At 38.9% G+C, this 27,074-nt stretch overlaps 1 protein-coding gene across 9 annotated transcripts in view; it reads right to left on the bottom strand.

The window, feature by feature from the left end:
• Positions 1–2,267: 2,267 nt before the first annotated feature.
• usp32 (ubiquitin specific peptidase 32) overlaps positions 2,268–27,074 on the bottom strand; it is a 201,969-nt gene continuing 177,162 nt past the window's right edge. For 7 of the 9 annotated variants that reach the window (XM_048612806.1, XM_048612808.1, XM_048612807.1 and 4 more), the window contains 13 exons: positions 26,714–26,887; positions 25,674–25,848; positions 23,380–23,531; positions 22,898–23,009; positions 21,951–22,162; positions 18,894–19,078; positions 16,247–16,333; positions 14,872–14,992; positions 14,446–14,637; positions 13,063–13,306; positions 12,300–12,772; positions 5,707–5,799; positions 2,268–4,398 (listed from right to left, as the gene is read on the bottom strand). In XM_048612806.1, the coding sequence (XP_048468763.1) occupies positions 4,225–4,398; positions 5,707–5,799; positions 12,300–12,772; positions 13,063–13,306; positions 14,446–14,637; positions 14,872–14,992; positions 16,247–16,333; positions 18,894–19,078; positions 21,951–22,162; positions 22,898–23,009; positions 23,380–23,531; positions 25,674–25,848; positions 26,714–26,887 (2,394 nt within the window). In that variant the 3' untranslated portion in view covers positions 2,268–4,224. Of the gene's footprint in view, positions 4,399–5,706; positions 5,800–12,299; positions 12,773–13,062; positions 13,307–14,363; positions 14,638–14,871; positions 14,993–16,246; positions 16,334–18,893; positions 19,079–21,950; positions 22,163–22,897; positions 23,010–23,379; positions 23,532–25,673; positions 25,849–26,713; positions 26,888–27,074 lie in introns of those variants that run through there. The other 2 variants (XM_048612813.1, XR_007264892.1) reach the window with 2 other exon arrangements.

Raw genomic sequence — 27,074 nt, 5'->3', positions numbered from 1 at the left:
TATTTCCGGTCACTTTTTACTGTTGAGAAAGAAAGGGAGGCTAGAGAACTCAGGGAAATAAATATTGATGTTTGGAAAACAGTTCACATTACAGAAGAGGAAGTGTGGAAGTCTTAGAAAATATAAAGGTGGATAAATCTCTGGCACCTCATATAGTGTATTCCAGCACTTTGTGGGAAATTCGGGAGGAAATTGCAGGGCCTCTTGCAGCAATATTTGTATCATATGTAAACATGGGTGAAATACAGGAGGACTGGAGGCTGGCTAGTGTTGTGCCTTTGTTTAAGAAAGGCTGCAAGGAAAAGCCTGGAAGCTATAAACCGAGGAGTCTGACATCAGCGGTGGGTAAGTTGTTGGCAGTGATTATGAAAGATACAATTTACATGCACTTGGAAAGGCAAGAACTGATGAAGGATAGTAGCATGGTTTAATGTGAGTGAAATTGTGTCTCACAAGCTTGATTGAGTTTTTTAATGAAGTAACCAAAAAGATTGAAGGCAGTGAAAGATGTTGTTTACTTGGACTTCAGTAAAGCCTTTGACAAGGTTCCACTTGGTAGATTATTTACTAAAGTTGGATCACATGGGACAGAGGTGGTGGCAGAGGGTTGTTTTTTGGACTGGGAAGCCTGTGACAGCGGTGTTCCACAGGATTAGTGCTGCGTCCACTTTTGTTTGTCATTTATATAAACGATTTGGATGAGAATATAGGACGCATGGTTAGTGTTTGCAGATGACGCCAAAATTGGTGGTATAGTAGACAGTGAAGAAGGTTTTCTGAGAATACAGAGATCTTAATCAATTGGGTCAATGGGCTGAGGAGTGGCAGATGGAGTTTAATTTGGATAAATGAGATATTGTAGTTTGCTAATACAAACAACAAGGACTTAAACAATTAAAGGTAGGGCCCTGGCTGAAATTTCTGAAGGTGAGAATCAAACTCCATTTAGAAAAGCAAGGTTTGGTGACGGATAGTTGCATGGTTTAATCAGATGGAGATCATGCCTAACAAATCTGGTGGAACTTTGAGGAGGTGACCAAGTGTTTAGATGAGCGTAATGCAGTTATAGTTTTTATGGATGTCAGCAAGGCCTTTGACAACCTCCCACATCAGACACTGCTAAAGAAAGTAAAAACAAATGAGATCCAGGGTAACTTGGCAAGTTGAATCCAAATTGGCTTAGTGGCAGGAAACAGAGGGTGGCAATTGAAGGCTGTTTGTGTTACCGGAGGCTTGTATCCTGTGGCATACCACAAGGATCAGTTCTGGATTCCTAATTGTCATTATATAATGATGTAGATGAGAATGGGGGGAAGCTGGGGTAAAATAAGCAAGTTTGCAGATGACACGGGTGGTTGACAGTAAGAAAGAAGGTCTTAGGATACAGACAGATTGGTCATTTGGGCATGTTCATGACAGAGAGAATTTAAGCCTGAAAAGTGTGAGGTGATGCAGTTTAGAAGTAGTAACAAGAGTACTAAAATCAATGGCAGGACATTAGAAGCTCAGAGGAACACTGAGATCTTGGGGTGCTCGTCCACAATCCCTAAAGGCGGCAGGGCATGTTAATAGGGTAATATTGGTCAAGACATACAAGAGCAGGGAGGTTATATAGTTGTACAGAACTTCAGTTAGGCCACACCTGGAACACTGTGCAGTTCTGGTCACTGTAGGAAGGATGTGATTGCATGGGAGGGTGTGCAGAGGAAAATCACCAGGATATTGCTGTGAAGAGAGGCTGGATTAGCTCGTTGTTTGCTTTGGAACAGAGAAGGTTAATCATAGAATCTGTGGAAGCAGGCCATTTGGCCCATCAAGTTTACACCAATCCTCCAAACAGCATCCCACCCAGACCCATGGCCAATTCACTTAACCTGTACATCTTTGGACTGTGGGAGGAAACCTGCAAACTCCACACAGACAATTAGCCAAAGATGGAATTGAATGCAGGCCTTTGACACTGAGGCAGCAGTGCTAACCACTAAGCCACCGTGCTGTCCTAATATAGATTCCCCAAATAGCCATGTAATTGATGGCTAGTATATTAGATAATATTAACATAGGATGCTTGCAGTACCTTATGGTAACTGTTTACTATTCAGTATTAAAATAGATGCCTTTTTAATGCATGTTTACGCTTCCTGTGAAGTTAGCCCAATTCATATGAATTGACTATCAATACAAAATTTTTTATAGGACTTGCTTTTGACAAATTTCCTTAAGTTACAAGTTCCTGTTTTCGCAAAATAAATCTATTTACACACTTATTCAGGTCAGTTACTCCAGCCACTGTATTTATTGTTTTTAATAGTTACAGATGAACAAGTTCACTCCATATACAATTACCAGTACAGTTTTTACAGATCGTATTACAATACATCACTGCTATTTGTTTATTTACAAAGCACTTATGTACATAAAAATCTTCCAATTAATTCAGTGCAATGTCTTTTTTACAATTTACAAAATAAGATGTAATGTAGTTACTCAGATAAATTAATAAATTCTGCAGTTAATGATTTAATTTAATAAAAAAAATATTTTTCAATCATTATATCTATAACAGACTTGTAAGAACACACAATACAGCAGTAGATTGCACTACCGGCCCTTATTTCAGGGCTGTGGCTGAAAGGATGGTTTAAAATATTATTAATTTCTCACACAATCACTCAGGCTTTTTGTTTTAAACTCTTGTAGAACATAAAAAGAGGAACAGTTATAGAGACAATGTAAAATTGTTGCTTTTGTTCTAATCATAATGTGCATCTGTGTTTGTCAGGATATTCAAAATGCACAACACTGTTAAGTGCATGATCGCTGCTTCAGCGTTATAGTGTAGAGAAAATATGGCTAGATTGATTTAGAATACCAAGCAATGAGGCACTGAATTTAGCCATCACTTTTAGAATTACTATGTCAAAACTGTGTTACACAGACTGTAACAGCGCAAAGGAACCAGCAGTTCCACATTACATTGTATTTGCCAAAGTTCCTGTTTAATAGAGCTTAATTAGTAGTCTTTACATGAATACACACATACATATATATATATTTAAGACCGTCTGAAGTAGCTGTAGGATTTTGCAGGATATCAATAAAAGTCACATTGGGCGGGAATTGCGATGACCTTTAAAAGGTAAAACACTGTTCAATAATAGTACCTAACTCTGGCTATCAAATGTTTGTTCCAGTTTTGAATATAATAAAATAGATCACAAATTATCTGTTTCTGCTAACTAGGTTGTTTTTATGATGCCAAAGAAAAACAGCACTGCTTTAAAATACATCTAAGTTATGGACACTGAAGTAATGACATCAATTTAAAACTCCAAACCAATATTAAAGTGAAAAAATTCTGTGCTTAAACTATTTGTAATATAAGAGCAGTGCTGAAAATATGGGAGAAGTTTAAATGCAACACTAGCAAAACCTTCAAAATCCGGTTTCTTTAGTTTTAGCCTAATGAAAAACAGACCTGAAGATAGTTTGCTTCAAATTCATAAAAAATATGATTATTAAAAGAACAAAAAGTTTAGCTTAACCTAATAAGTTATTTCTAGGTTTAAGGAACATGTAAAACAATAAAACTGATGTGAGGAACATTCAAGAAACACAACCTCATTTTGCATTACCTTTTTAATTGCTTGAATTGGTTCAGTTCAATTCACCTGTTTCTTGGTGAAGAGATTTAAATAATCATGGCACGTATTTTGTAATTTCTCAGGATTTTACCTTGAACAAAAAGACTGATTCCAAAACATTTACACAGGTTTTAAAATATTAATTTTTCTACAACTATATAACATTAAAAAGGTAACAAATGCAAACTGTGTTTCATGAACTATTCACTCCAAATTCACTAGGGGGACAAATACAGTCTACTCAGAGTTAAATGCTGTAGATCATGTTTTAGGAAGTTTAAACTTCTGGCATGCTACCATTCTGGTCTCGTCAACACAACGCATGAAACTCAGTTTAAGAAAAGGAGGTAGCAGATCATATTGGCTACTGACATGTTGCAATTAACTACTGGAAAATCAGTATTACCATCTGTATTCAAATTCTACATTTTTTTTCTTATGCTTCATAATCACAAAAGATATTTGCAGAAGCAGTACATTTTGAGAAGAAATCCTGTCCAACTCTGGAATTCTCATTTGGAGTGTTTTGTTGCTCAGTCATTCTGAAATCTCATGGCATTTTGCAAACGGAAGAAAACATTCACTGCAGAATACAGTACTTTCTGTAATCAGATTCAAAATCTTCATCCATACTGCTAGTGTCTGCCATCTTCTTGCCTTCTGTCTTTGGCAGGAACTGTGCATAGTTCACACCTTGTTGTTCATAGAAAAGTATGTAGGCTGAATCAGTATCAATTTCATCAGGACATACCTCCTGGAATGGAGAAAGAAAAAGAAATTAGGAGCATAGTAAATTGTTACTGGAATTACAAGAGAAGGGTTAAGGGGAATAAACCAGGATATCATTCTCAGATAAGAAATAAAAAGTCATAAAACAAAAATATTATCTAATAAATGTACAGTGTTTAATCAGTTAAGATTGTGGTCACTGGAACTGGAGTAAGGAGGAAATTAGAACATTCTGTGCAGACCTTTCTCACCACTTCCACCATAGATGTTTTGTCCTGGAATGACAAGTTCAATCTTTATTTGATGCAATAAAGCCTTTCTATTCATTGTTGTACCCATAACTTCGAGTTAAGCGTTGATAAAATTGGAGCTATCCCCTTTTGCTCATCCAACACTTCTATCATTCCTCTGAAGTCTATTCACTATCTTGGTTGCCATCGTTTGCTTAATTTGGTATTAAAAGCTTTTCCCTCTTTGAAGCAAAGCAAAGATGACTGCCCAGATCTGGTTACCAAGGGCGTATTTAGAAACGCTGGTGCACTTTTGCCAAGCCCTCCAGAAACCAGTAGTTAATGGATTTTGTACTTTAAGGCTCTACTTTTCTAATATCTCAATGGTCTGTGCTTTTTCCATCATTCCAGTACCCTCCAAACTCAATTTCTTAAATTTAACCCAAACACCCCATAAACATAACCATCCACTTCTGTCAGAGTTACACAAGATTACTTTTCTCTCTCTTACCTGCAGTCATTCTTTCAGCTGTAGTGTTTCTATCTAACAGCCTTATCACATCTATGCAATATAATGAGGACATCTGCTTATCTCACCCTCCTAGATTTCCAGATCTCCCTACTGTGTGAGAAAAAAACCGGTGATTCCCCTTTAAATTTCTGCCTATTATTTTAAACCTGTGTGCCTTGGTTGTTGACTGCTGCGCTATGGGAAGTAGGGCCTTACTATCCACACTATATAGAACCCTCAATTTTTATTAATTTCAATTAATTCTTCACAAATTCTTTTCCAATGAAAGCAACAACCCCTCCAATTGTTCCACAGTTAAAATTCTCATTCCAGATCCCTTTAAAAACCCTTATAAACTTTACCTTTGACAGCATTTTTTTTAAAACTCCTTGACTACATACTTTTTAGATTACTTATTCTATGTACAATAGTGAGAAGTACCATAAAAATGGAAGTTGTTGAGTTAGCCAAGTATGACATATTTTGGACACAGGCCACAAAATATACACTGCGATACCAGAACGACTATGTTCAATTTACACAATTTCTACATTTTCACAATGACAAGAATAAAACTGCTCCATTAACGTACCTTACAGCTACTATCATTGTAGCAGTACCACTTTTCGTTGGGGTTTTTGGCATATGTTACGTAGTGGCCTCCTCCCAAAATTCCTGAATGGCACTAGATGAATAAAACAGATTTTTTTTGACAATGGATAACATTTTACTGCTTTTAATATATTACATACAGTTTTTTAAAAACAATTATTCACAGGATGAGGGAATCACTAGCTAGGCTTGCATTTATTGCCCAGAAGAAAGGGAACAGTCAATCATGTTGCTGTGGTCTGCAGTCATAGGTCAGCCAAACCAGGTAAAGATGGACCAGGTAAAGATGGCAGATTATGCCACTATTTGCCATGGCAGGATTTGAACACAGGTCCCCAGAACATTACTTGGGTCTCTGAATTAACAGTCCAGCAATAATCCCACTAGGCCATTGCCTCCCTTCTCTTCATCTTCTGTAAATGATTTGCCATTAAAATAGTCAGCAATATTGATGTATTAAAAAAGTGAAGTAATATATTAAATGACAGCAACAGACAGCAGTAAAAAGGTTCAAGCAGATTTTAAAAAAAAAGTTGCATTTTTATAGCCTTTTTAGTTAGAGATCAAATATGCCCATTGGAAAATTTGTTTCTCAGATCTAAAGAAACACTGTAGAAGAGAGAAGATTAATAAAGATGGAAATTAGAATGTCATTCAAAATTTATGGGAGACACCCAAATGACTTTAGAAGAGACACCACCTGAGATAAAACTGATCTAGGAGTTTGAAGACAATAGTGAAGGGGAAATCCAATGGATATCTTGTTACATTTCTAAAAGGGTTAAGTGCACCAAAAATAAATTTTTAGTAGTGTCATCGGTGATTGATGAGAACTTATTCACACATCAACTACAGCACAATAAACAAAAACGTTTTCCAATTAGTTGTTGGGTAGGGTGTAACATTTAGAGTCTTGCTGAAAACACATTTTGTTGAAGCTTTTCATCTTACACTCTTCAGGACAATTATCACAACCTCTTAACATAGAGAAGGAACCATTTATTCAAATTGTAAACACAGTGCTGTAGTACAGATGCACCGATGTCATTCTGCAGGTTAATGGTTACCTAGATCAGACAAACTCATGAATGGACATGAGGGCATCACTTTTGGTCCTAAAATGTGCCGTTTACCTCAGACTACTTTGGAAGGGTAAGGTATTTCAAAAGTTTCAGCAACAGGTGAAGCTAACTGTTTCACGCAATGACTGTACAGTAACAACACGAGTGGTATTCACCACTGACAGGATGCTGCCATCAAGCCAAAAAGACACTGTGCCTGCACACAAACAACGTGGTACATGAATTTAAGTACTAGTGTGATGCTAGGTACCAAGTCAAGTCACCATACTCTTACCAGACCATAGGACTGTTCTCTCATTAGAGAGATGACCGGTGGTGATTTAGCCTGAGGGCCACCAACCTCAGGCAAAGAGAGAGTCCTTCATGGTAACCTCAACTGTTATAGGGATTGAACCCAAGTTGTTGGCATCACACTGCTTCGCAAACCAACTTTCCAACCAACTGAACTAAACCAACCCCCAGTGCTAGGTATGTAGTCTGTACGCCCCAAATACTGATCCCTTCTGCTGTTCATATCAAGGTACTAACCATACCCAACCAGCCCATGCTTGCAAAACTCAGTGTCCAACATTAGATGGGATTCTGTGATAGGATTACTCAGCAAAGGCTGTTCAGAGTGAAGAATTATGTTGACTACTTGTTGAGAATTATCACTCAGGCATTCTGGCACTCCTGGTCATGCTAGAAGCTACAGATAATACACAGGGCTTGTTTTTGCAGACAGGAAGAACACATACACAATGCCCTGACCAGAGTCAACCTGTCTGGTTTAAAATGTAGACAAAACTCAGCACTTAATTATCAAACATCATTACCTGGTGCATTCCCACAGAAACACTTCTACCAGGAGGCACTATACTCTCAAAAAAAAATGTTGCTTTCCCTCATTGTAGTACTAATCTAAATTGTTTTGATGAAAAAGCATTAACAATGTGTCTTTTTTTTCTTCAAAACTCAAAAGTCTTTTAAATAACAACCATCTAATGGAATATGCTCACTAGTGGTACACCAGGCTCAGACTTGGGTTTTAGTTATAATGTGCAATGAAAATCTGGAGCAGAACATCAATTATGCAATTTTAACTTTGCTAATGACACAATACAATGCACTGGATTTTGAACCTCAAAATGAAAGAAATTAAGCATAACTGGATTTTGGATAATGTGTGAATGTGCAGTCAAGACCAATAAACATCTTTCAACGTAAACGTGCAGTTACATACACAAATAAAGCACTAGTGAGTATAGGTCAGTAGCGAAAGGCAAGTGATTTGGAGGTGATTACTGCTTACTCCTCAAAGGTTCAAGTACAGTGTGAGGAAGATGCAAGTCAAAGGAAGCAAGGTCCTGGGCTGTCTAACTGCAACTGTTCAGTACAAAGCTAGAAACATAGTAGGGTTATTTAAATTTTAATAAACTCTCAGTTAGAATATGGCAAACTATTTTAATCCCCACATCACAAAGATGACATGCTGGCTCCTCAGGCAATACACAATGACCAATAGCCTAACAGCAAATAATTTGTATTTATGTGTTGCTTTTAACACAAAAGCTTTCTAACCCTTCACCGCAGCTTTATCAAAAATATTTGACACAGCCATTTAGGGAGTTTTGGAGCAAAAGGACATAAAAGCTATGTTCTAGGAGTGTCTTAAAAAGAAAAGGGCAATGGAAAGGTAGAGAGATTTAGGGAGGAAATTCCACAAGTTAGGGCATTAGCAGCGGAATGCATGGTCACTAATGGTGTAGCAATTAAAATCAGGGATTGAATGCATTCAGTCACATTTTCAGTTGAGCTTGCGAGAAAGCAAATTTGTTTCAGGGTTTTAAAATAGAAGCTATAGATAATATGCAAGTTTATTGATTATTGCACATTAATAGACTGCGTAAAGTTATGGATAGATTATTCAAATTGAGAAATCGGAACATATAGTTGGATCTTTGGAAATTTACTTTTCTAAGAAGCACTTAATCTGTGGAACAAGATTCCAGAGGTGGTAATTAAATTGAATCCTTGCAGTTCTTGTTAACAATTCTGGACACAGTTTTTGAAAAAAAAAAGTGATTACATCAGAAAGACAACAGCTTATTCTCAACAGAGATAACAGTGTGGAGCTGGAGGAACACAGCAGGCCAGGCAGCATCAGAGGAGAGGAAAACTGGCGTTTCGGGTCGGGACCCTTCTTCAGTAGAAGGGTCCCGACCCAAATGTCAACTTTCCTGTTCCTCTGATGCTGCCTGGCTGCTGTGTTCCTCCAGCTCCACACGGTGTTATCTCGGACTCCAGCATCGGCAGTTCTTACTAACTCTGAACTTATTCCCAACAGTTTTGCACCCGGTGAGGCTTATTTAATATTTAACTAATTACTTTTGACGTGTCCAAGAGACATTAGTGATGGATGAATTCTGAATTAAGAGTTTAGTTTATGAGTTCTTCAAGGTTATGTGCAGACAAATAGTCAGAATAAATACATTGCTGAGTCCACCAAAATACAAAGTTAGCACATATGGGTTTAATGGCTATTCCTGACTTATGGAAATCCCTGAATTGCCGGTCTTCAATCTGCTGTAATTTAAACTGGCTTTTGATATTATGAAAGTATGAGGTAAATGCAGTGAATTACAGCTCGAGCATGGGAGGGCACTAGTTTAATTCCTCCTGGTTCAATATGCACTAAATGGGAGTGGGGTGAGGCCAGAAAAGGCAAAGTGAATAAACATCCTGCTTGTGCAGTTGTGTGTGCTTCCCTACATTGAATTAAAAAAGGAGCAAATATGTTCCGTGAGCAACCCGTCTGAATGGAGTAAAGGCATATATCTAGGTTCATTTGGAAAATCGGAAAATGAATTAAAATTAGGCCTGCCTATGAACACTTTGTATGTTTGTAAGAAAAATAAATATTTTTGCTTATAATTATCTTGGTATTGATTAATTTCTTTAAGATGGTTCATTAAGGATCAAGGAGTGTTTTTTTTATTCACAGAAAATAGCCTAGCAGATTTGTCATTCTCAGACTTCAGATACCTATAACTAGGTCTAGACACTAGGGATAAACTCACTCAATTCAAATACAAGCATCTTGTGGTTTCATTTGAACCTTATAAAAAAAAGGGCTTTCAAGTCAGAGTGAATAGTTAGATTTTAAAATCTATTTTTTTTTTGAAGAATTTCTTAGTGTCCCTGGTCCAATTTGGAAAGTCGATCTTAACAAGTAGGATGAGGCAGAGGGAAAAGAGAACTTCATGAATAGTCATCAACAAGCTACCATGTAAAGATTAGAATTGAATCAGAGATAGTAGGAACTGCAGATGCTGGAGAATCCGAGACAACAAGGTGCAGGGCTGGATGAACACAGCAGGCCAAGCAGCATCATAGGAGCAGAGAGGCTGACGTTTCGGGCCTAGACCCTTCATCAGAAAAGGGGGAGGGGAAGGGGGTTTTGAAATAAATAGGGAGAGAGTGGGAGGCGGATAGAAGAGGGATAGAGGAGAGGATAGGTGGAGAGGAAACAAACAGGTCGAAGAGGCGGGGATGGAGCCAGTAAAGGTGAGTGTAGGTAGGGAGTTAGGAAGGGGATAGGTCAGTCCAGGGAGGACGGACAGGTCAAGGGGGCAGGATGAGGTTGGTCGGTAGGAGATGGAGGTGCGGCTTGAGGTGGGAGGAGGGGATAGGTGGGAGGAAGAACAGGTTAGGGAGGCAGGGACGAGCTGGACTGGTTTTGGGATGCGGTAGGGGGAGGGGAGATTTTGAAACTTGTGAAATCCACATTGATACCATTGGGCTGCAGGGTTCCCAAGCGGAATATGAGTTGCTGTTCCTGCAACCTTTGGGTGGCATCGTTGTGGCACTGCAGGAGGCCCAGGATGGACATGTCGTCTGAGGAATGGGAGGGGGAGTTGAAATGGTTCGCGACTGGGAGGTGCAGTTGTTTATTGCGAACCGAGCGTAGGTGTTCTGCAAAGCGGTCCCCGAGTCTCCGCTTGGTTTCCCCGATGTAGAGGAAGCCACACCGGGTACAGCGGATGCAGTATACCACATTGGCAGATGTGCAGGTGAACATCTGCTTGATGTGGAAAGTCTTCTTGGGGCCTGGGATGGGGGTGAGGGAGGAGGTATGGGGGCAGGTGTAGCACTTCCTGCGGTTGCAGGGAGAAGTGCCGGGTGTGGTGGAGCTGGAGGGGAGTGTGGAGCGGACAAGGGAGTCACGGAGAGAGTTGTCCCTCCGGAAAGCAGATAAGGGTGGGGAGGGAAAGATGTCTTTGGTGGTGGGGTCGGATTGCAGATGGCGGAAGTGTCGGAGGATGATGCGTTGGATCCGGAGGTTGGTGGGGTGGTACGTGAGGACGAGGGGGATTCTTTTTTGGTTTTTATTGCGTGGACGGGGTGTGAGGGATGAGGTGCGGGAGATGTGGGAGACACGGTTGAGGGCGTTCTCGACCACCGAGGAGGGGAAGTTACGGTCCTTGAAAAACGAGGACAACTGAGATGTACGGGAGTGGAATGCCTCATCCTGGGAGCAGATGCGGCGGAGGCGAAGGAATTGGGAATAGGGGATAGCATTTTTGCAGGAAGGTGGGTGGGAGGAGGAGTATTCTAGGTAGCTGTGGGAGTCGGTGGGCTTGAAATGAATATCGGTTTCTAGGGGGTTGCCCGATATGGAGACAGAGAGGTCCAGGAAGGGGAGAGAGGTGTTAGAGATGGTCCAGGTAAACTTAAGGTTGGGGTGGAAGGTGTTAGTGAAGTGGATGAACTGTTCGAGCTCCTCGTGGGAGCACGAGGCGGCGCCGATACAGTCATCAATGTAACGGAGGAAGAGGTGGGGTTTAGGGCCGGTGTAGGTACGGAAGAGGGATTGTAACTGGTTTCTAATCCTATTTTATAACAGGCATTCACGCTATTTAAATGATTAAGCATGCAATCTAATCAAACAAGGGTCATTATTGAATGCAATTTCCAATCGGTATTGATGATGACAGTGCTTTATAGTTCGCAGATCTTTGGTAGGAATAATGCAAATTGGTCAGTAAGGCCATTAACCAGCCTGTCAGTTGATTCACAAGTGGAATTTAACTGGTGTGATGATCATTGCTAACTTTCACTAGAAAGCCTGAGAAAACTGACTGGCAGTCAGCATTGAACAGTTCCAGTGAAGACAAAAAGAAAATGTGAAAGTAGTCAGTATACACGTTTGCTTTCAAGAAGGTCATCTCATTGAATTACTTAGAGTTGACAATAGAAAAGGATGAAGCTGAATTTTTCAAATTCTGAAATTTTGAGCTCATTTCATGAACAAATGTGCTTGGAAAATAGTTTGTAAGTCAATGATTTTGGTTGAATTCCTATAGATTAATTTACTGTTAATGTTGCAATATAGTTAAAATTAAAACTTGCAGAATTTGTCAGAAGAGTTTAAAAAGATTTTTTATGTTGCAATGTTCATGAAGCAACTAAAGAGTTTACTCTGCAACAATCGTAAAAATACTGTACTTACAGAAATTGCATACAAGTTATATAGAGGCTTCAAGAGGAGTGGAACTCTTTGGTCATCTGCAGTTACATTTTCATTCGTGTGACTTTCACACTCTCCATTACAATTGCAATTTCTAAATCCATTCTGTGGCTTATTGTGACACACTCCATTGACTACAATCAACTCATTGTCCTCAGCTGTTACAACCTCATGCATTATTCCCTCATTGTCGCCTCTACAGCAGTTTGTCTTATCAGTGACATCTACCATTTGGTCAAAATGAGCATTTCTGACATTCTTCATCTCCAATATGTGATCTATATCACAGTTATTCTCCTTGCTGCTGTCCAGATTTTCTTTACTGTTTGATAGTTTATTCTTGCCAAGTTGCGGTAAGCGGAGTCGACCTCTGTTTTTTCCTTGTTTGGGGCTGTTGGTAGGGCTGCTACTTTTGCTTGATGAATTATGATTTTTTCTTCCTGAAGTTGGAGATGCTGTAATTAAAGATAAATACTGAAAAATAACACAATGTTTGCTTGGTTGATCAAAAAAGTATCTTATAATGGAACTGTATACTTAAACATTATGACTAGATTAATTGACAAAATTTAATTTAGATTGCCATGAAAATGGCAGGGACTCAGTTGTCCTTTTAAAAAAAAACTGGTGATTAAATGATCTCTAAGATATTTTACGCTGCATTAGGAATGTCCAAAAATAATTCAAATTGAATTTTAAATACTAGATATTTGGAATTATGACACAAAAGCAACAAATTAAGTACCTTTTAAATTCAAAATACTCAAGTTTACACCAGCTTGTGGTTCAGGGCCACCAGTCCCTATTCCCTGGGAGCTTCTCAAATCTGATTTCTTCAATTCCATTTGTGTGATCTGCTGTTCAGTCTGTGTTAAATACCGTGGCACCAGAAATGCACTGGGGTCAAAACCTTCACGAGGAAATTTAACAATCTTCTGTGATTTAATCCAACGGCCATTAACAAATTGAAATCTTTTCAGGTGAATTATCTTAAAACAAGCAAACAGAAATATAGATATTACCAGGTTAATGTATAAAACACAAATGACCTGTTTTTGACATGTAAACGCCAGATGAGATCTGTCCTGGTCATCTCTAAAATTCTTCATTACAATTTAGTTTTGCATGTATTACAAAATTTTAGCAATAAATGTATTGAGTCACGTATATACATTCCAGCTTTCAGAACATCAGTACCTGCTGGAATGCAACATCCCAACAAAATAAATAATTAATGCTTAAATGCTGAATAACCTGAAGTTAAATTATTAGACCTCAGATCATTTATGTACTGGAGAGAAACTGGTATTTCAATTGTTATAAATGTAAAATTGTTATGAGAGACTGTCTCTACAATTTAGGATGAAATTGAGGAGTGAATGGGGTCATGTGACCTGATCTAAACCCTGCCCGATAAATTTGAGTGTCTTGGTTGTTAAAGATTGAAGGATCCAGATTGTTTTAAGATGTCTACATCAGTTGCCAATGATGAGGGCACCTGTGATGACTGTGGGTACGCTCTCAGGGAGTTGTTAGAAATGTCATAATAAACTTGCCCCTTTAATTTTGATATATATTGGAGTTGGAGGAAAGATAATTCGCATGTTACATGAATACACGGTCCATATTATGCACATAGCTAGGGAAATGAGCTTTGGAGGAAATAACCCATAGGTGGCTATTGTATGATTGCATTACAGGTTTTTCTTGTACAGTTGTGGGAGGTTTTAGGCAAGGTTGAAAAGTGAATATAGTTTTGTTGGAAGGAGGAATCTCCAATGTAACCCTCACTAAGTCAGTAATTGCAAGGATTACAAGCTGCCTGGATGGAAAAGGAAAAAAAGCACGTCATCAGAGCTGAAAAGGGACAGATAGGATGTAACTGTGGTGCTTTATTTTTGGTAGTTTTAAAAATTGTGTGGAAGAGCTTTTTTGTAGTTTTATGTTATCAGCTGCCTAAAGCAATTAGGTTTGTTTAGGACTATAAAAATCTTAAAACTTAAACTCTTGCAAGATCAATCAAGTTGGTCAATGCAATTCAAATACCTTTTTTAAAGTTATTGGTGTCTAGGTGGTGAGACAATTTTCCAGTTATCAATTAAAATCAAGTGACTTTTAAGCCCAGTACCAGAATTGGTGGAAGCCTCCAGAGATCAAGCTTCTTTGTTGCCAGGCGATGGGTCTTACATTTTGAACAATAATAGAGCTCATCCTCCCCCAACTCTTCTTCACTAGTGAATGCCCGGAGACAGCTGTCTAAATTAATGGGCTCTGCTTGAGCTCGTCGACTCTCCTCAACACTTTCATGCTCTTCACAGATCTGTAGGACAGTTAAAATGTGCGGTGACCAGTCATAGTCTTTGCAATAATTTTGCATTGTACAGTACACCACAGAACTGTCCATTTGATTATTCTGGCAGCATCATTTCTATGTTTACAATAACATTGGGTGAACTTGTTATTTGGAATACTAGAAAGACTTTAAATTCAAGAAAATAGCAGCAACAAGAAACACAGTGATAAAATTATTCAATGATTTTAGTGAAATATTTACCCTCTCCTGTGATGTTTGATAACGAAGATGTAGAGCAGTTGGATCCCAGTCAATGGCTATGTAAGCATTTCCAACAGCAGCCCGTTCATCAGAACAGTCGATCTTACATCCTCTGCAAAATCTATTTCAGAACAAAAACTACTGTTCAGGTTGAAATGTTACTTCAATTGGCAAAAATACTAGGCATCTCTAAGTATTTTTCTGAACATCTTATATTTTATCACTGAAAAGAGTGGAACTTGGGACAGAATTGGAAGGTTGATGTTTGTAAGCAATTTATGATCTTCATCAACAATATCCTATGGTAAATTAAAAAAAAAGAGTAAAGAAGTACAATTGACTTCAGAATACATCCAATTTGTCTGACAGTTAGCAAGGGATCTCGCCTCTGGATTGACAACTTAGGAACCATGTAGATGTCAGCCAAGATGTGGAGGTGCCGGTGTTGGATGGGGTGGACAGGGTCAGAAATCACATGACAACAGGTTATAGTCCAACAGGTTTATTTGAAAATACGAACTTTCGAAGCCTCACTCCTTCTTCAGGTGTTAGCGAGAGAGGTACTATCAGACACAGAATTTATAAGTAAAAGATCAAAGGGTCACACCACTGATGTATTAAAACAAAGCTAAGATGCTGTTAAATCTTCAATTAGTTAGAAGGTTGTAATTGATTAATATGTATATGTAAATCTCCAAATTCGTTACAAGTCACAGTCCTGAGAGAACTAAAGGTTTTATCAGTGTAAAGAAGCAGTGACATTTTAGGTCACACATACACACTGTCTGTCTCCTTCCCCCTCCACCCCCCAACCTCTCACACATATTCTCCCCCTCCTCTCTCACCCCCTACCAACCCTCCGCTACACACACACAAGCACATGTGAATCTATCAGTGAATTTGTATTTGCAGATACATTCTGTTTTGTTCAAAAGCACACAATTTGTAGACAATGTGGCGTTTTATAAATTCCTACTTCAGAAATAAAACCAGTCTGACTCCAAACCAGAACACAAGTAGATTCTGAACAAGGCCTCACACCTAAAATGCATTGACTGACCTAAATTGTCACCTCTTCTTTACAGTGATAAAACCTTTAGTTCTCTCAGGATAGTGACTCGAAAGGAATTTGGGGATTTACATATACGTTGTGTTTTCAAATAAACCTTTTGGACTATAATCTGGTGTCGTGTGATGTCAGCCAAGGCTGGGATGTAAAATAAAATTGTCTTGTTTGTGGAAGTAAAAAAAATAATTGAAGGCACACACACAATAATTTTTATGTAAAACCCGAGGTTGTAATAAACTTTTAGTTTTGCACGTTCTTCATTACAATTAAAAATAGCGATCAGAGTAAAAAGGGCTTTTTTGTTACCTGTACCATGAACACCATGAACAAGTGTTTCCGTCTTTATGAACAACTCGAAGAGTGAATGGATACTGATAGCCCATACTATCATCACTAGAATACAAACACAATATATTAGCCTAGCAAACAACGCACGATGCAGTGCACTGAAAGATTAGTTTTCACGTTACATTACAAAATATAAAGTTACAAATTTTTGACTCAGCAGCAAGAGTACCATAACCAAGCAAGGCTCATACCCTGGTAACTTTGACAGTGAAAATCAGACATATTTTCATTCTGCATGGCTAGTTTTTTTATTCACTCTTGGGTCACGAACATTGCTGGTTGGGCCAGTATTCATTGCCCATCTGTAGTTGCCCTTTTGAAGGTGGCTTCTTGAATTGCTGCAGCCATGTGAACAAAAAATAAAGAGTAGGGCATTTGGTCCTTCAGGCATGCTCCACCATCCAATAAATCTTGGCTGATCTAATCTTAATCTCAACTTTGCATTACTGCATATCCTCAAACGTTCATCCCCCTGCTAATAAGGAATCTACCAATCTCTAACTTAAAAATAGTTAATGATTCTGCATCCACTGGAATTCCATTCATCAAAAGGCAAAGAGACTCAACCTCAGAAAAACATGCTTCCTCAGTTTTCAGTTTTTAGTGGGTGCCCTGTTATTTTTAAACAATGACCCCTAGTTCTAGGTTTACCCCAAGGAGGAAACATGCTTTCAACAACCAGCAGTTTAGTCCCCTCAGCATTATATGTTTCAATTAAATCATCTCTAACTCTTCTGAACTCGAGGGTACATGGTTAGCCTGTTTAACTTTAAGGCAATTTGCTAATTCCATGTATTAGTCCAGTAAACCCTCTCTGAACAGCTTCCAATATATTAACATCTTTCCAGAAGTATGACGACCAGTACTATACAGTTCTCCAGATGTGGTCTCACCAATGGCCTGTAAAACTGAAGCATAACCCATCTACAATTGCATTCAGGTCACCTCGCAATAAATTAAAACATTTGATTAGCTCTTCCGATTACTTGCTGTACTCGCATATTACCCTTATGCGATTCATGCACTAGGACACCCAGACCTCTGCAACTTGTCATTATTTAAATAATATGTTCCTTCTTTATTCTTTCTGCTAAAATGGACAATATTACAGTTTTCCACATTGTACTCCATTTGTCAGATGTTTGCTCACTCACCCATCTATAACCCTCCATGTGATGTAGGTCGACCCACAATGCCATCAGGGAGGGAATTCCAGGATTTTGACCCAGTGACACTGAGGAACAGCAATACATTTCCCCAGTCAGGATGGTGAGTAGCTTGGAGGGGAGCTTGCAGATAGTGCTGTTACCCTTGTCCTTGCAGATAGTAGTGGTTGTTGGTTTGGAAGAAACGGTGTAAGGATCTTTGGTAAATTTCTGCAGTGCGTCTGAGTTTTAGTGGCAGAGGGAGTGAATGTTTATCAACGTGGTGCCAATTAAGCAGGCTGCTCTGCCCTGAATGTTGTCAAGCTCAAGTGTTGTTGGAGATGCAGGCATCCAGGAAAGTGTGGAGTATTCCTTCACCCTCCTGACTTGTGCCTTGTAGATGGTGGACAGGTTTTAGGGAGTCAGGTGATAACTCACTGCAGTACTTCTAGCCTCTGCTATGTTCTTGTAGCTACTGCATTTATATGGCTAGTCTAGTTGAGTTTCTGGTCAGTGGTAACGCACAGGGCTTTGAGAATAGTGGATTCAGTGATGGTAAGACCATTGAATGTCAAGTAGCAATGGCTGGATTATCTCTTATTGGAGATGGTTATTGCCTGCAATGTGTGTGGTGTGAATGCCAATTGCGACATTTCAGCCTAGGCCTGGATACTATCCAGGTCTTGTTGCATTTGAACATGGATTGCTGAAGCAATCTGAGGAGTTGAATGATGGTAAATATTGTGTAATCACCAGTGAACATCCCCACTTCTGACCTTATGATGGAGGGAAGGCCATTGATGAAGCAGCTGAAGATGGTTGGGCCTAGGACATTAGCTTGAGGAGTTTTGTGCAGCTGAGATGACTAACCTTCAACAATCATGACCAACTTCCTATCTGCCAGGTGTGGCACCAACCAGCAGACAGCCTGCCCCCATAGCTATTTATTCCAGTTTTGCGAGGGCTCCTTGATGCCAAAGTCCATCGAATGATAGAATTCTTCTCATAGATTCTGATATAATCAGAACAGCATACTAAGTGCCACCTCACTGCCCAAGTTATAAGGTGTTGCAAGGCCTTAGACAGTTCCCACAAAAATATCATGGGTACCAGCTGCCCTGCATCCAGTGGGCCTTCTAAGCTCCGTGGTGGCACACAACTTTAGGTTCATGTGTAGGTTGAACTCAAAGTTGGCTCCTTTAGGATACTGAATGTGCAACTACTCAAACAAAAACAATTAAGGGCTGAGATACAACAAGACATTTAGAAGTAACACAGGCTGTGCCATCTTCCATCTCCTCCACATTTCGTTGGTAAAGTATGCTACAACATAATGTATCCTTCTGCTGACAATCAAATAACAGTGTTACAAAATGGGAAGGATGACTGATGCAGACTGCAGCACAGAACACAGAGTTACTAAGAAACTGTTGTGAAAAAGAAATCATATTTCCACTGACCAGTCTTGAGCGTGGTTGCTTGCTTCCTGAGGTGGCAGAGGGCTGGCAAGTCGTGAAACCTGTATCCATACAGAGTCATAGAGGTCCTTCTTGCGAGTATGTACAGTGCAGGGTACAATAAGTGGCATACCAAATAAGCTGGGGCGATTTTTCTGTGAGGACAGAAAATACAGTTCCGTCCGCATCTGTAGAAAAGAAAAATATTTGAAGTAAAATTCATAAAACTTACATAAGTGATCAAAAGGATTCCAAAGTATAACTAGTAATTTTTTTTTAAAACAAGAAGAATAGAAACATAGAAGGAGGCGGCCATTCGGCCCTTCGAGCCCGCTCTACCATTCTTCACGAGCATGGCTGATCGTCCAACTCAATAGCCAAATCCTGCTTTCTCCCCATAACCTTTGATCCCATTCGCCCCAAGTGCTACATCTAGTCGCCTCTTGAATACATTCAATGTTTTGGCATCAACTACTTCCTGTGGTAATGAATTCCTCAGGCTCACCACTCTTTGGGTAAAGAAGTCATCTCCGTCCTAAATCATTTGCCACAAGTCCTCATACTGTGACTCTGGTTCTGGACACACCTACCAATGGGAACATCCTCACTGCATCTACCCGGAACATCAATACTTTATCAAAAATGTGTAATTAGGGTAAGTGATGCTGGGATGTTGTACCCTGATATTCAGGCTAATTTTAAAAAGAATTGGCTTTGCTTCAGTGGCCCATTTGATAGCCGTCTCACCCTTAATCATTCACATTCTCCACCATTGACACAATGAGGCAGCAGTGCACACGCCATCCGGAAGATGCAGTGCAGCAACTCACTAGAACTTCTTTGTCAGCACCATCCAAACCCATGACATCTACCACCTAGAAGAACAAGAGTAGCAGATGCATGGAAATGCCACTACCTGCAAGTTCCTCTGTAAGTCACACATCATCCTAACTATATTAGCTTTCCTGCACTGTCGCTGGATCAAATTCTCTTCCTAATAGCACAACAGGTGTATCTACGACACATGGAGTGCAGTAGTTCCAAAAAGTTGCTCATCACCACCTTCTTGGGGGAATTAAGGATGGCCAATAAATGTTGGCCTAGTTAGTGACACTCGTGACCAGACACTTCTGACAAGAAAGACTGCAGATCATGGAATGCAAGTGATTTTTCTAATGCCATTTAATTTTTGTAAGTAAAGGTGTCACACTTCTTGAATGTTTGTGAAGTTGCACTCATCAGGGCAAATGGAGAGTTTCCAATCATACACTTAATTTGTTCCTTCAAATAGTGGGCAGACTTCAAGAATTCAGAGGTTGGTTTACTCATCTCAGAATTCCCAGCCTCTAACTTGCACTGTTAGCAACTGTATTTATATGGCTGTTCCAGTTCAGTTTCCAGTCAATGGTAACCCCAAAACATTCACAGAGCCAGAGTCAGAGCACGGAAACAGATTCTTTGGTCCAACTTGTCCATGCCAACCAGACATCCCAATTTGATCTAGTTCCATTTGCTAACATTTGGCCCATATCTATCTAAATCCTTCCTATTCATGTACTCATCAAGATGGCTTTTAAAATGCTGTAATTGTATTGCCTCACCACTTCATCTGACAGCTTGTTCCAAAAAAATGTACCACCCTCAGGTCAAAAAGTTACTCCTCAGGTCCCTTTTAAATCTTTCCCCTCTCACCTTAGACCTATACCCTCTAGTTTTGGACTCCCCTACCCTGGGAAAAAGACCTATTCACCCTATCCATGCCCCTCATGATTTTATAAACCTCTATAAGGTCACCACTCAGCCTCCAACATTCCAAGGTGGGGGGGAACCCTAGTCTATTTAGCCTCTCCCTATAGATCAAAAACCACCTCCCTCCCTCCACCCTACCAGTCCCGACATCATCCTTGTACATTTTTTCTGCACATGCTCATGTTTAACAATATCCTTACTATAGGAGGGCAATTAGAATTGTACACAGTGAAGTGGCCTCACCAAAGTCCTATACAGCTGCAAAATTACAGCCCAACTCCTACACTCCGTATTCTGACCAATGAAACGTGTCAAATACCTTCCCTACCCTGTCTACTTGCGACTCCACTTTCACTTTGTTCAGCAACACTCCCCAGGGCCCTACGATTATCTGTATAATTCCTGCCCTGGTTTGCCTTCTCCAGTTTTCTTCCGTTTGCCCACAAGGCAAATGTGTCTTGTTGACTTTGTTCTGAGAAACGTGGAGATTTTCCCTCTTTCACATCATCATTAACACACATTTGATATCTCAATAACTCCTTCACCATTAGCAACCTCTGCATTTGGCCCTCAACATCTGTCCTCCTTGCTCTTACTCCCCCACTGTCTATATCATTAAAAACCATCATTTTCCACACCCTTTCTGTTCTGGAGAACAGTCATATCAGACTCTAAACATTAATTGTTTCGCTCTCCACACAAGTTTCCTGATCTGCTGACTTCCTCCAGCGCACTCTGTTTGGACGACAGTACCAACGCTGCCTTTAGAGTCCCATGCCTGCATAGTTAGAGCCAGCAGCTTGGTGTCAGGCAGAGGCTCAGCCCATAGGACCTGATGGAGTTATGGTTCTGACATGCACTCTGCGGTGGTTGGCAGTCAACAGCCGGGAGTTCGGATATGAGCATGTGGGAGCCCCCGAGCGGCTGAAATCACAGATGCGCCCCCGAGAAGGTCGGGGTTTCTACAATGGTAATACCATTGAATGTCAAAGAGAGATGGTTAAATTCTGTCTTGTTGGAGATGGCCATTGCCTGACATTTGTGGGGCAAAAACATTACCCGACATTTATCAACTCAAGCCTGGACATCATCCAGGTCTTGCTGCATATTAACACTGACTATTTCAGTGTCTGAGGAGTTGTGAATGGTGTTCATTAGTGCAATCATCAGTGAATATCTTCACTTTTGACCTTATGTTAGAGAGAAGGACATTGATGAAGCAACTGAAGTTGGTTGAGCTTAAGACACTACCTTGAGTTTAGTTTTCAATTTCATTTTAAACAGCAGCTCTGCTTTGAAGCATTATCTTACCATTTTTCTGTGAACTGCAATAATATATCCTATGAAAGGGCTTTCAGTAACTGCTGGCAAATGTCCATTAGGCAGTCCATTAGAGAGATTCTTCTCAATCTCTGTTGGCACAACAGTACTAGGAATTCCATTGGGAATGAGATTAGGTTTCATTGGATTAGCATTTGAAGACTGGTTATGTTTTCCATTAGTTAATGGCATCTGGGAGGAATCTATCAAAAGATAGATGGTTCAATAAGTTGCGAGAGTAATACATTAAAATAACTGGATTCAAACATTTTCTTCTTTCTACAAAAGAGAAATCAAAATGTGTCATCTGTAAGAGAAATGTTGTCAAATAAATCAAAAATTATTTCATTCTCTGAAGGATTAACTGGCTATATATTATGGTTACAGCTGATAGGAACTGAATGTTTAATGAATCTGTATGACATTCCTTATTGCTATTTTTAAGAGACATTAGCCAATTAACTAAACCGATTGCAGGTTCCATGAGAAGAGACATAAAAACTTAATGTTATCACATTAAAACTGGTGTAACCAACAGTAAGTTCTAGCCTACAAATGGACCCCATAACAAGTTGCCTAAATCAAAGCCAAATGAAAGAGATTTTTTAAAAAAATCACATAACAAATAGACCACAAAGGCTCTTGCACACTCTTGCCAGCTTTTGTAATATTCAAAGATCAAGAAATACTGAAATTTGTCAGACCACTTCAGTCTAAGGTTCACAGACCTGAAACATCAGCCCGGTTTGTCTTTCTCCACGGATAATGCTTGAATAGCTGAGGAATTTTGACAATTTCTAGCTTTTTGACTATGTGAATATTATTGGTATGTCACAATATATAAAAGCTTGCTCGAGTCTCTACCTGAATTTTTACTATGTTACATTTTAACACCTACAGTTTATCCATATTACATAATCTCTGTAGATTCTTATTACCTGTTTGTATCGGAGATGTGGCAGAGGTTGGCGATCCTGGAACAGGGATCTCAAAAGCACACAGAAAACCATTCGTTGACAGTCGCACTTTCTGGTTATCTTGAGGAAAATTCTGTTCAAAATGACAAAATTCACCATTTTTTAATCATTTGCTTGGTCACTGATTGATTCACATGACTATAATTCTACAGTTTTCCATTTAAAACTCAAATGGCTTTTTCACTTGTGAAGATTATTTGGAAGATTGCCTCATCAACAAATTTATATTATCTGTTTTAGTAATCACTCCTGTGTGCACTTTTTCTTTTACAAATCTGACCTTTTGTTTTCTTCCACATTCCCTAAATTTTACTTGTGTTAGCTAAACTCAAGTTATTAAGGCAGAAGGGATTCATCTATAATGAAGAAACAAAGCAGTTTATAAACAAAATACAAAGTCTGCTGCCCCATGGTGTAAGTATTTCTACAAAATATGTACTCACTTTTATATTAGAACCATGAACCTCTCCCAATAAGATCTGTTCTGACTTCAGTCCACACAACTCACTTAATTGTTTTTTCAAACCTGTGTATTTCTCATCCATATTTAATCGTAAACCATAACGAACTGGTGTGGAACCATCTAATTTGATAACTGAAAAACAGAACAAATTTCATATCTATAGGAGTACAACTTTTTATTGGTACCGTTCTCAGTTGTTAAATCTTGAGATGAGGTTAGTTCCTATGTGGAAGCTGATCCTTTTGAGGAAGAAATCATGACAATGAGAAAAAGAATGGGACAGAAAAATTGGGGGGAAAGAAAAAAATCAACAGATGTGTGACAGAAACATTAATGACAATTAATGGAAAAATTAATATGCAAAAAGTGTTTTACAAGATTGTATGTTTATCAAGATATTGTGGAATGAAATACAACATAAGTTTCAACACAAACCACATTTCGGATCAAATATAAAAATAGAAATACGCAAATCAAAATAAAGTAGTGTGTGTCACACATGACTCCACACTCCATATATTGCAATATTTTTCAATAGCCCACACCAGTTAACTTTCATTGCTGAGGCAATGAGGTCATGTAAAATTCTGGACAGTTCCACATCGTGGATCCCACGTTCAACAGAAATTGTCCAAACCTAATTCAGTCTGTATTTCTACAGCCACAAGAGATGGGAAATGTTAAGTCCATCAATGTTGGACAAGGCTCTCCAATGAAAAGGACAGGTGAATTCATCCACTGTGCTTTTCAAACAACTTTAGCAGCATGACATTTAAGAAGAGAAGGTACACGGTATAATAATTTATGAAACTAAAATACTGTAAAAACTCAACAGGTCATGTGTACTTGTGGAGAGAAGTATACTTGTATATTTCAGATCAGAACGGAGGAAGATTTAAGAGGTTTTAAGAAAGTGAGAGGAGGAGAAGAGAGGGGCTTAAAACAGCAAAAGAGTAATTCTGTATTTGGGTGGAGGGCAGGATAGATTAAATAAGGAAAAAGGTTTCATTTTGGAAAACGCCAAAGAAAATTGTATCGGGTATAGGGAGGGAACCAAAATTTGCATCCAGATGCAGTGTGAATGGTTGCTTTGCAGCTACTCAATTTTTAAAATTTCCATATGGGATATGGGAGTCACTGGCAAGGGTAGCAGTTATTGTTGATTCCTAGTTATCCTTGCACCAATTGGCTCTCAAGACCACTTCAGTGTGGGCAGTTAGGAGTGAAACACTAATGGGTATTAAAGAATGGCAGATTTTCTTCTCTAAAGGACATTAGGGAACCAGATTAGTTTTAGGACAATCAATGGTTTCATGGATGCCATGAGACTAGCTTTTAATTCCAGATTTCACTGGTTCAGTTTTTTTTCCACCATTTGTGTGGTGATGGCTGCTGTTTAGCTTCACTGGACAACTGTAACAGGCAGAAAGAATGGTTCAGGCTAGAGAATTGAAATGATAGGAAGTTCAGGGTCATTCTCACAGACTGAAGGAAGAGGCCCACACTCAGTCCACCTTTGGTCTCCCCAGTGTAAAGGAGATTAACCTGATGAGCAACAAATGTAATATGAAGTGAAAGATATACAAGCTCACTCAGAAATGTTTGGGGTATTGATGGTGAGAAGGGAGAAGTAAAAGGACAGCTTTACATATCTTGCACTTGCATGGAAAGATGTCACAGGAAAGGGAGAGGCTGTTGTAAAAGTGACTGAGAAATGGATCAGGGTATCATGGAGGCAACACACTAGAGATGACCCACTGAACACCTGTAGGGTGGAAGTTGACGACAAGGGGAACTCCATGATTTTAGGAGGGATGGGAAGGAGTGAAAGCAGAGGGGCATGAAATAGATTGGATACGGTGGAGAATCCTGTCATTCACACTGGTAGGGAATGCTTGGTTTAGGAAAAAGGATAAATATCAGAAGAACTACTAATTAGAAAATGTTGCGTGAAAAGGGAAATACATTCACTTCTGAGGGCTAAGGGAAGACATAAGTCAGAAATTCACAATTTCTTTTCTGACTAGCTTTTCATTTAGAATTTGAGAGAACTTTTCAAGTCAAACTGTTTTCTGTCTTGCTTGTGCTTGACAATAAGGCTGTACTCTTTATAGCCTTGTAAATATCAACATATGAATTATTCCAAAAAAGCTATACTCAAAACCAAACACAGATTAAATTAATTCATAGACAATATGTATGGCTGAAATATTTTTCTTTACGAAGATGAAATTTCTCCATAATTTTTTTAAAAAGCCATTAAGTTCAACAAACCTGTGATTTCTAAGTGCATATAGCTATCCATTGGCAGAGGCAAAGACAAGAAGTTAAATGGATCAAATCGAACACTAATGTGACCACAAGTTTTACATTTGACTTGTGATTTTAGCTGTCCGTGGAACAGGTCGACCACAATTGATTTATTTCTCCTTAAGTGATTTTCCCAAGCCTAGAAGAGGACAGAAATAACAGTTGAACAGAAATGCATGGCTTTAACAATGAAGTAAAAAGTACCTATCTTGACTTTTAAAACATTTAAAACTGTGAACTATATAATCAAGATTATTTTTAAAATTTTTATCCACTGAAGCAAATTCATTACTATTGCACTTTTTAATCTTAAAGTATTGAATATAGGATAATATTGATTAACTGCTCCCTCAATTAAAAAAAAAATATACTTTAAAAATCTCTGTGTGTAGTTACTTGGATGCAAGTAACTAAAAATCTGGCTGAGTATGCAGGTTAGGAAACCAACTGCAGTTCCCAGTGCACAATATTGCAGTCAATTAAATATGTAGTATGGTCCTATAGCAGGGTTCCACTAATCCTCAAGGCAACTGACTGTGGTTCAACCCAAGAGACATCATGCATCAAATCACTAAAATACTCCCAAGGAGACTAATATGCGCCCAGGTACATTTCTGTAATTTACAAGATGCAAAATAACTTCTGGCAGAATGCTCCTAATCTGAAAATGTGTTCAGCAGTAATACTTTCAAAGATCAGAGAAAAATATTTCTTCTGTTGATATTGTGACGAATTGACAAAGTGATTTGAAGAAAGAGAAAAGGCTTTTTGCTTATATTCAAGGAGGATATAAACTATGATTTTTGTTTAAAGCTACCAATTTAAAGGCGGACAATGTATTGCAAAATTTCTAGATACTTAAGCTCAATACATAAAATTACTGAACAAACAGGCAGTCTTCAGTATAGTTTACATTTGTAGAAAAAACAATCATGCAAGAAATTATCATATAACTCGTCATTTAACATGTGAAATTAAGATGTTTCAAACAAAGAACTACTGACCTCTGCTGCGACCTCAAAATCTGGACGACCATCGCTATCCTTTAGTTCTACATATGGCTTTTCATGAACTCTGTTAAGGTCTTCGTGAAGACCATCCAATAAGAATGCGAGAAGTTCTTGGGAGTCCTGCTGCTGAAAGCCATTAAATCTAGGGGCATACTTTGCTATTGTCCACTAAAAATAAACCAAGAAGAAAAAATAAAATCTGTAGTTTGGCACAGAACAAACATAAAAGTTGGTGTTTCTTAGTAACAGTTTATCAAAGAAATATTTTTTCGTCACTGTTCTCACTTAGGTATTCCCTTCTGAAATTTGCCCTCTCTGTTCATGCTTTCCATTTTAATATTTATTTTCCAGGTTT

This window comes from Rhincodon typus, chromosome 26, assembly GCF_021869965.1.
Source record: "Rhincodon typus isolate 14 chromosome 26, sRhiTyp1.1, whole genome shotgun sequence".
Lineage (NCBI taxonomy): Eukaryota > Metazoa > Chordata > Chondrichthyes > Orectolobiformes > Rhincodontidae > Rhincodon > Rhincodon typus.
The sequence above is the reverse complement of the archived record's forward strand: the minus strand, read 5'-3'. Positions and strand labels throughout refer to the sequence as shown.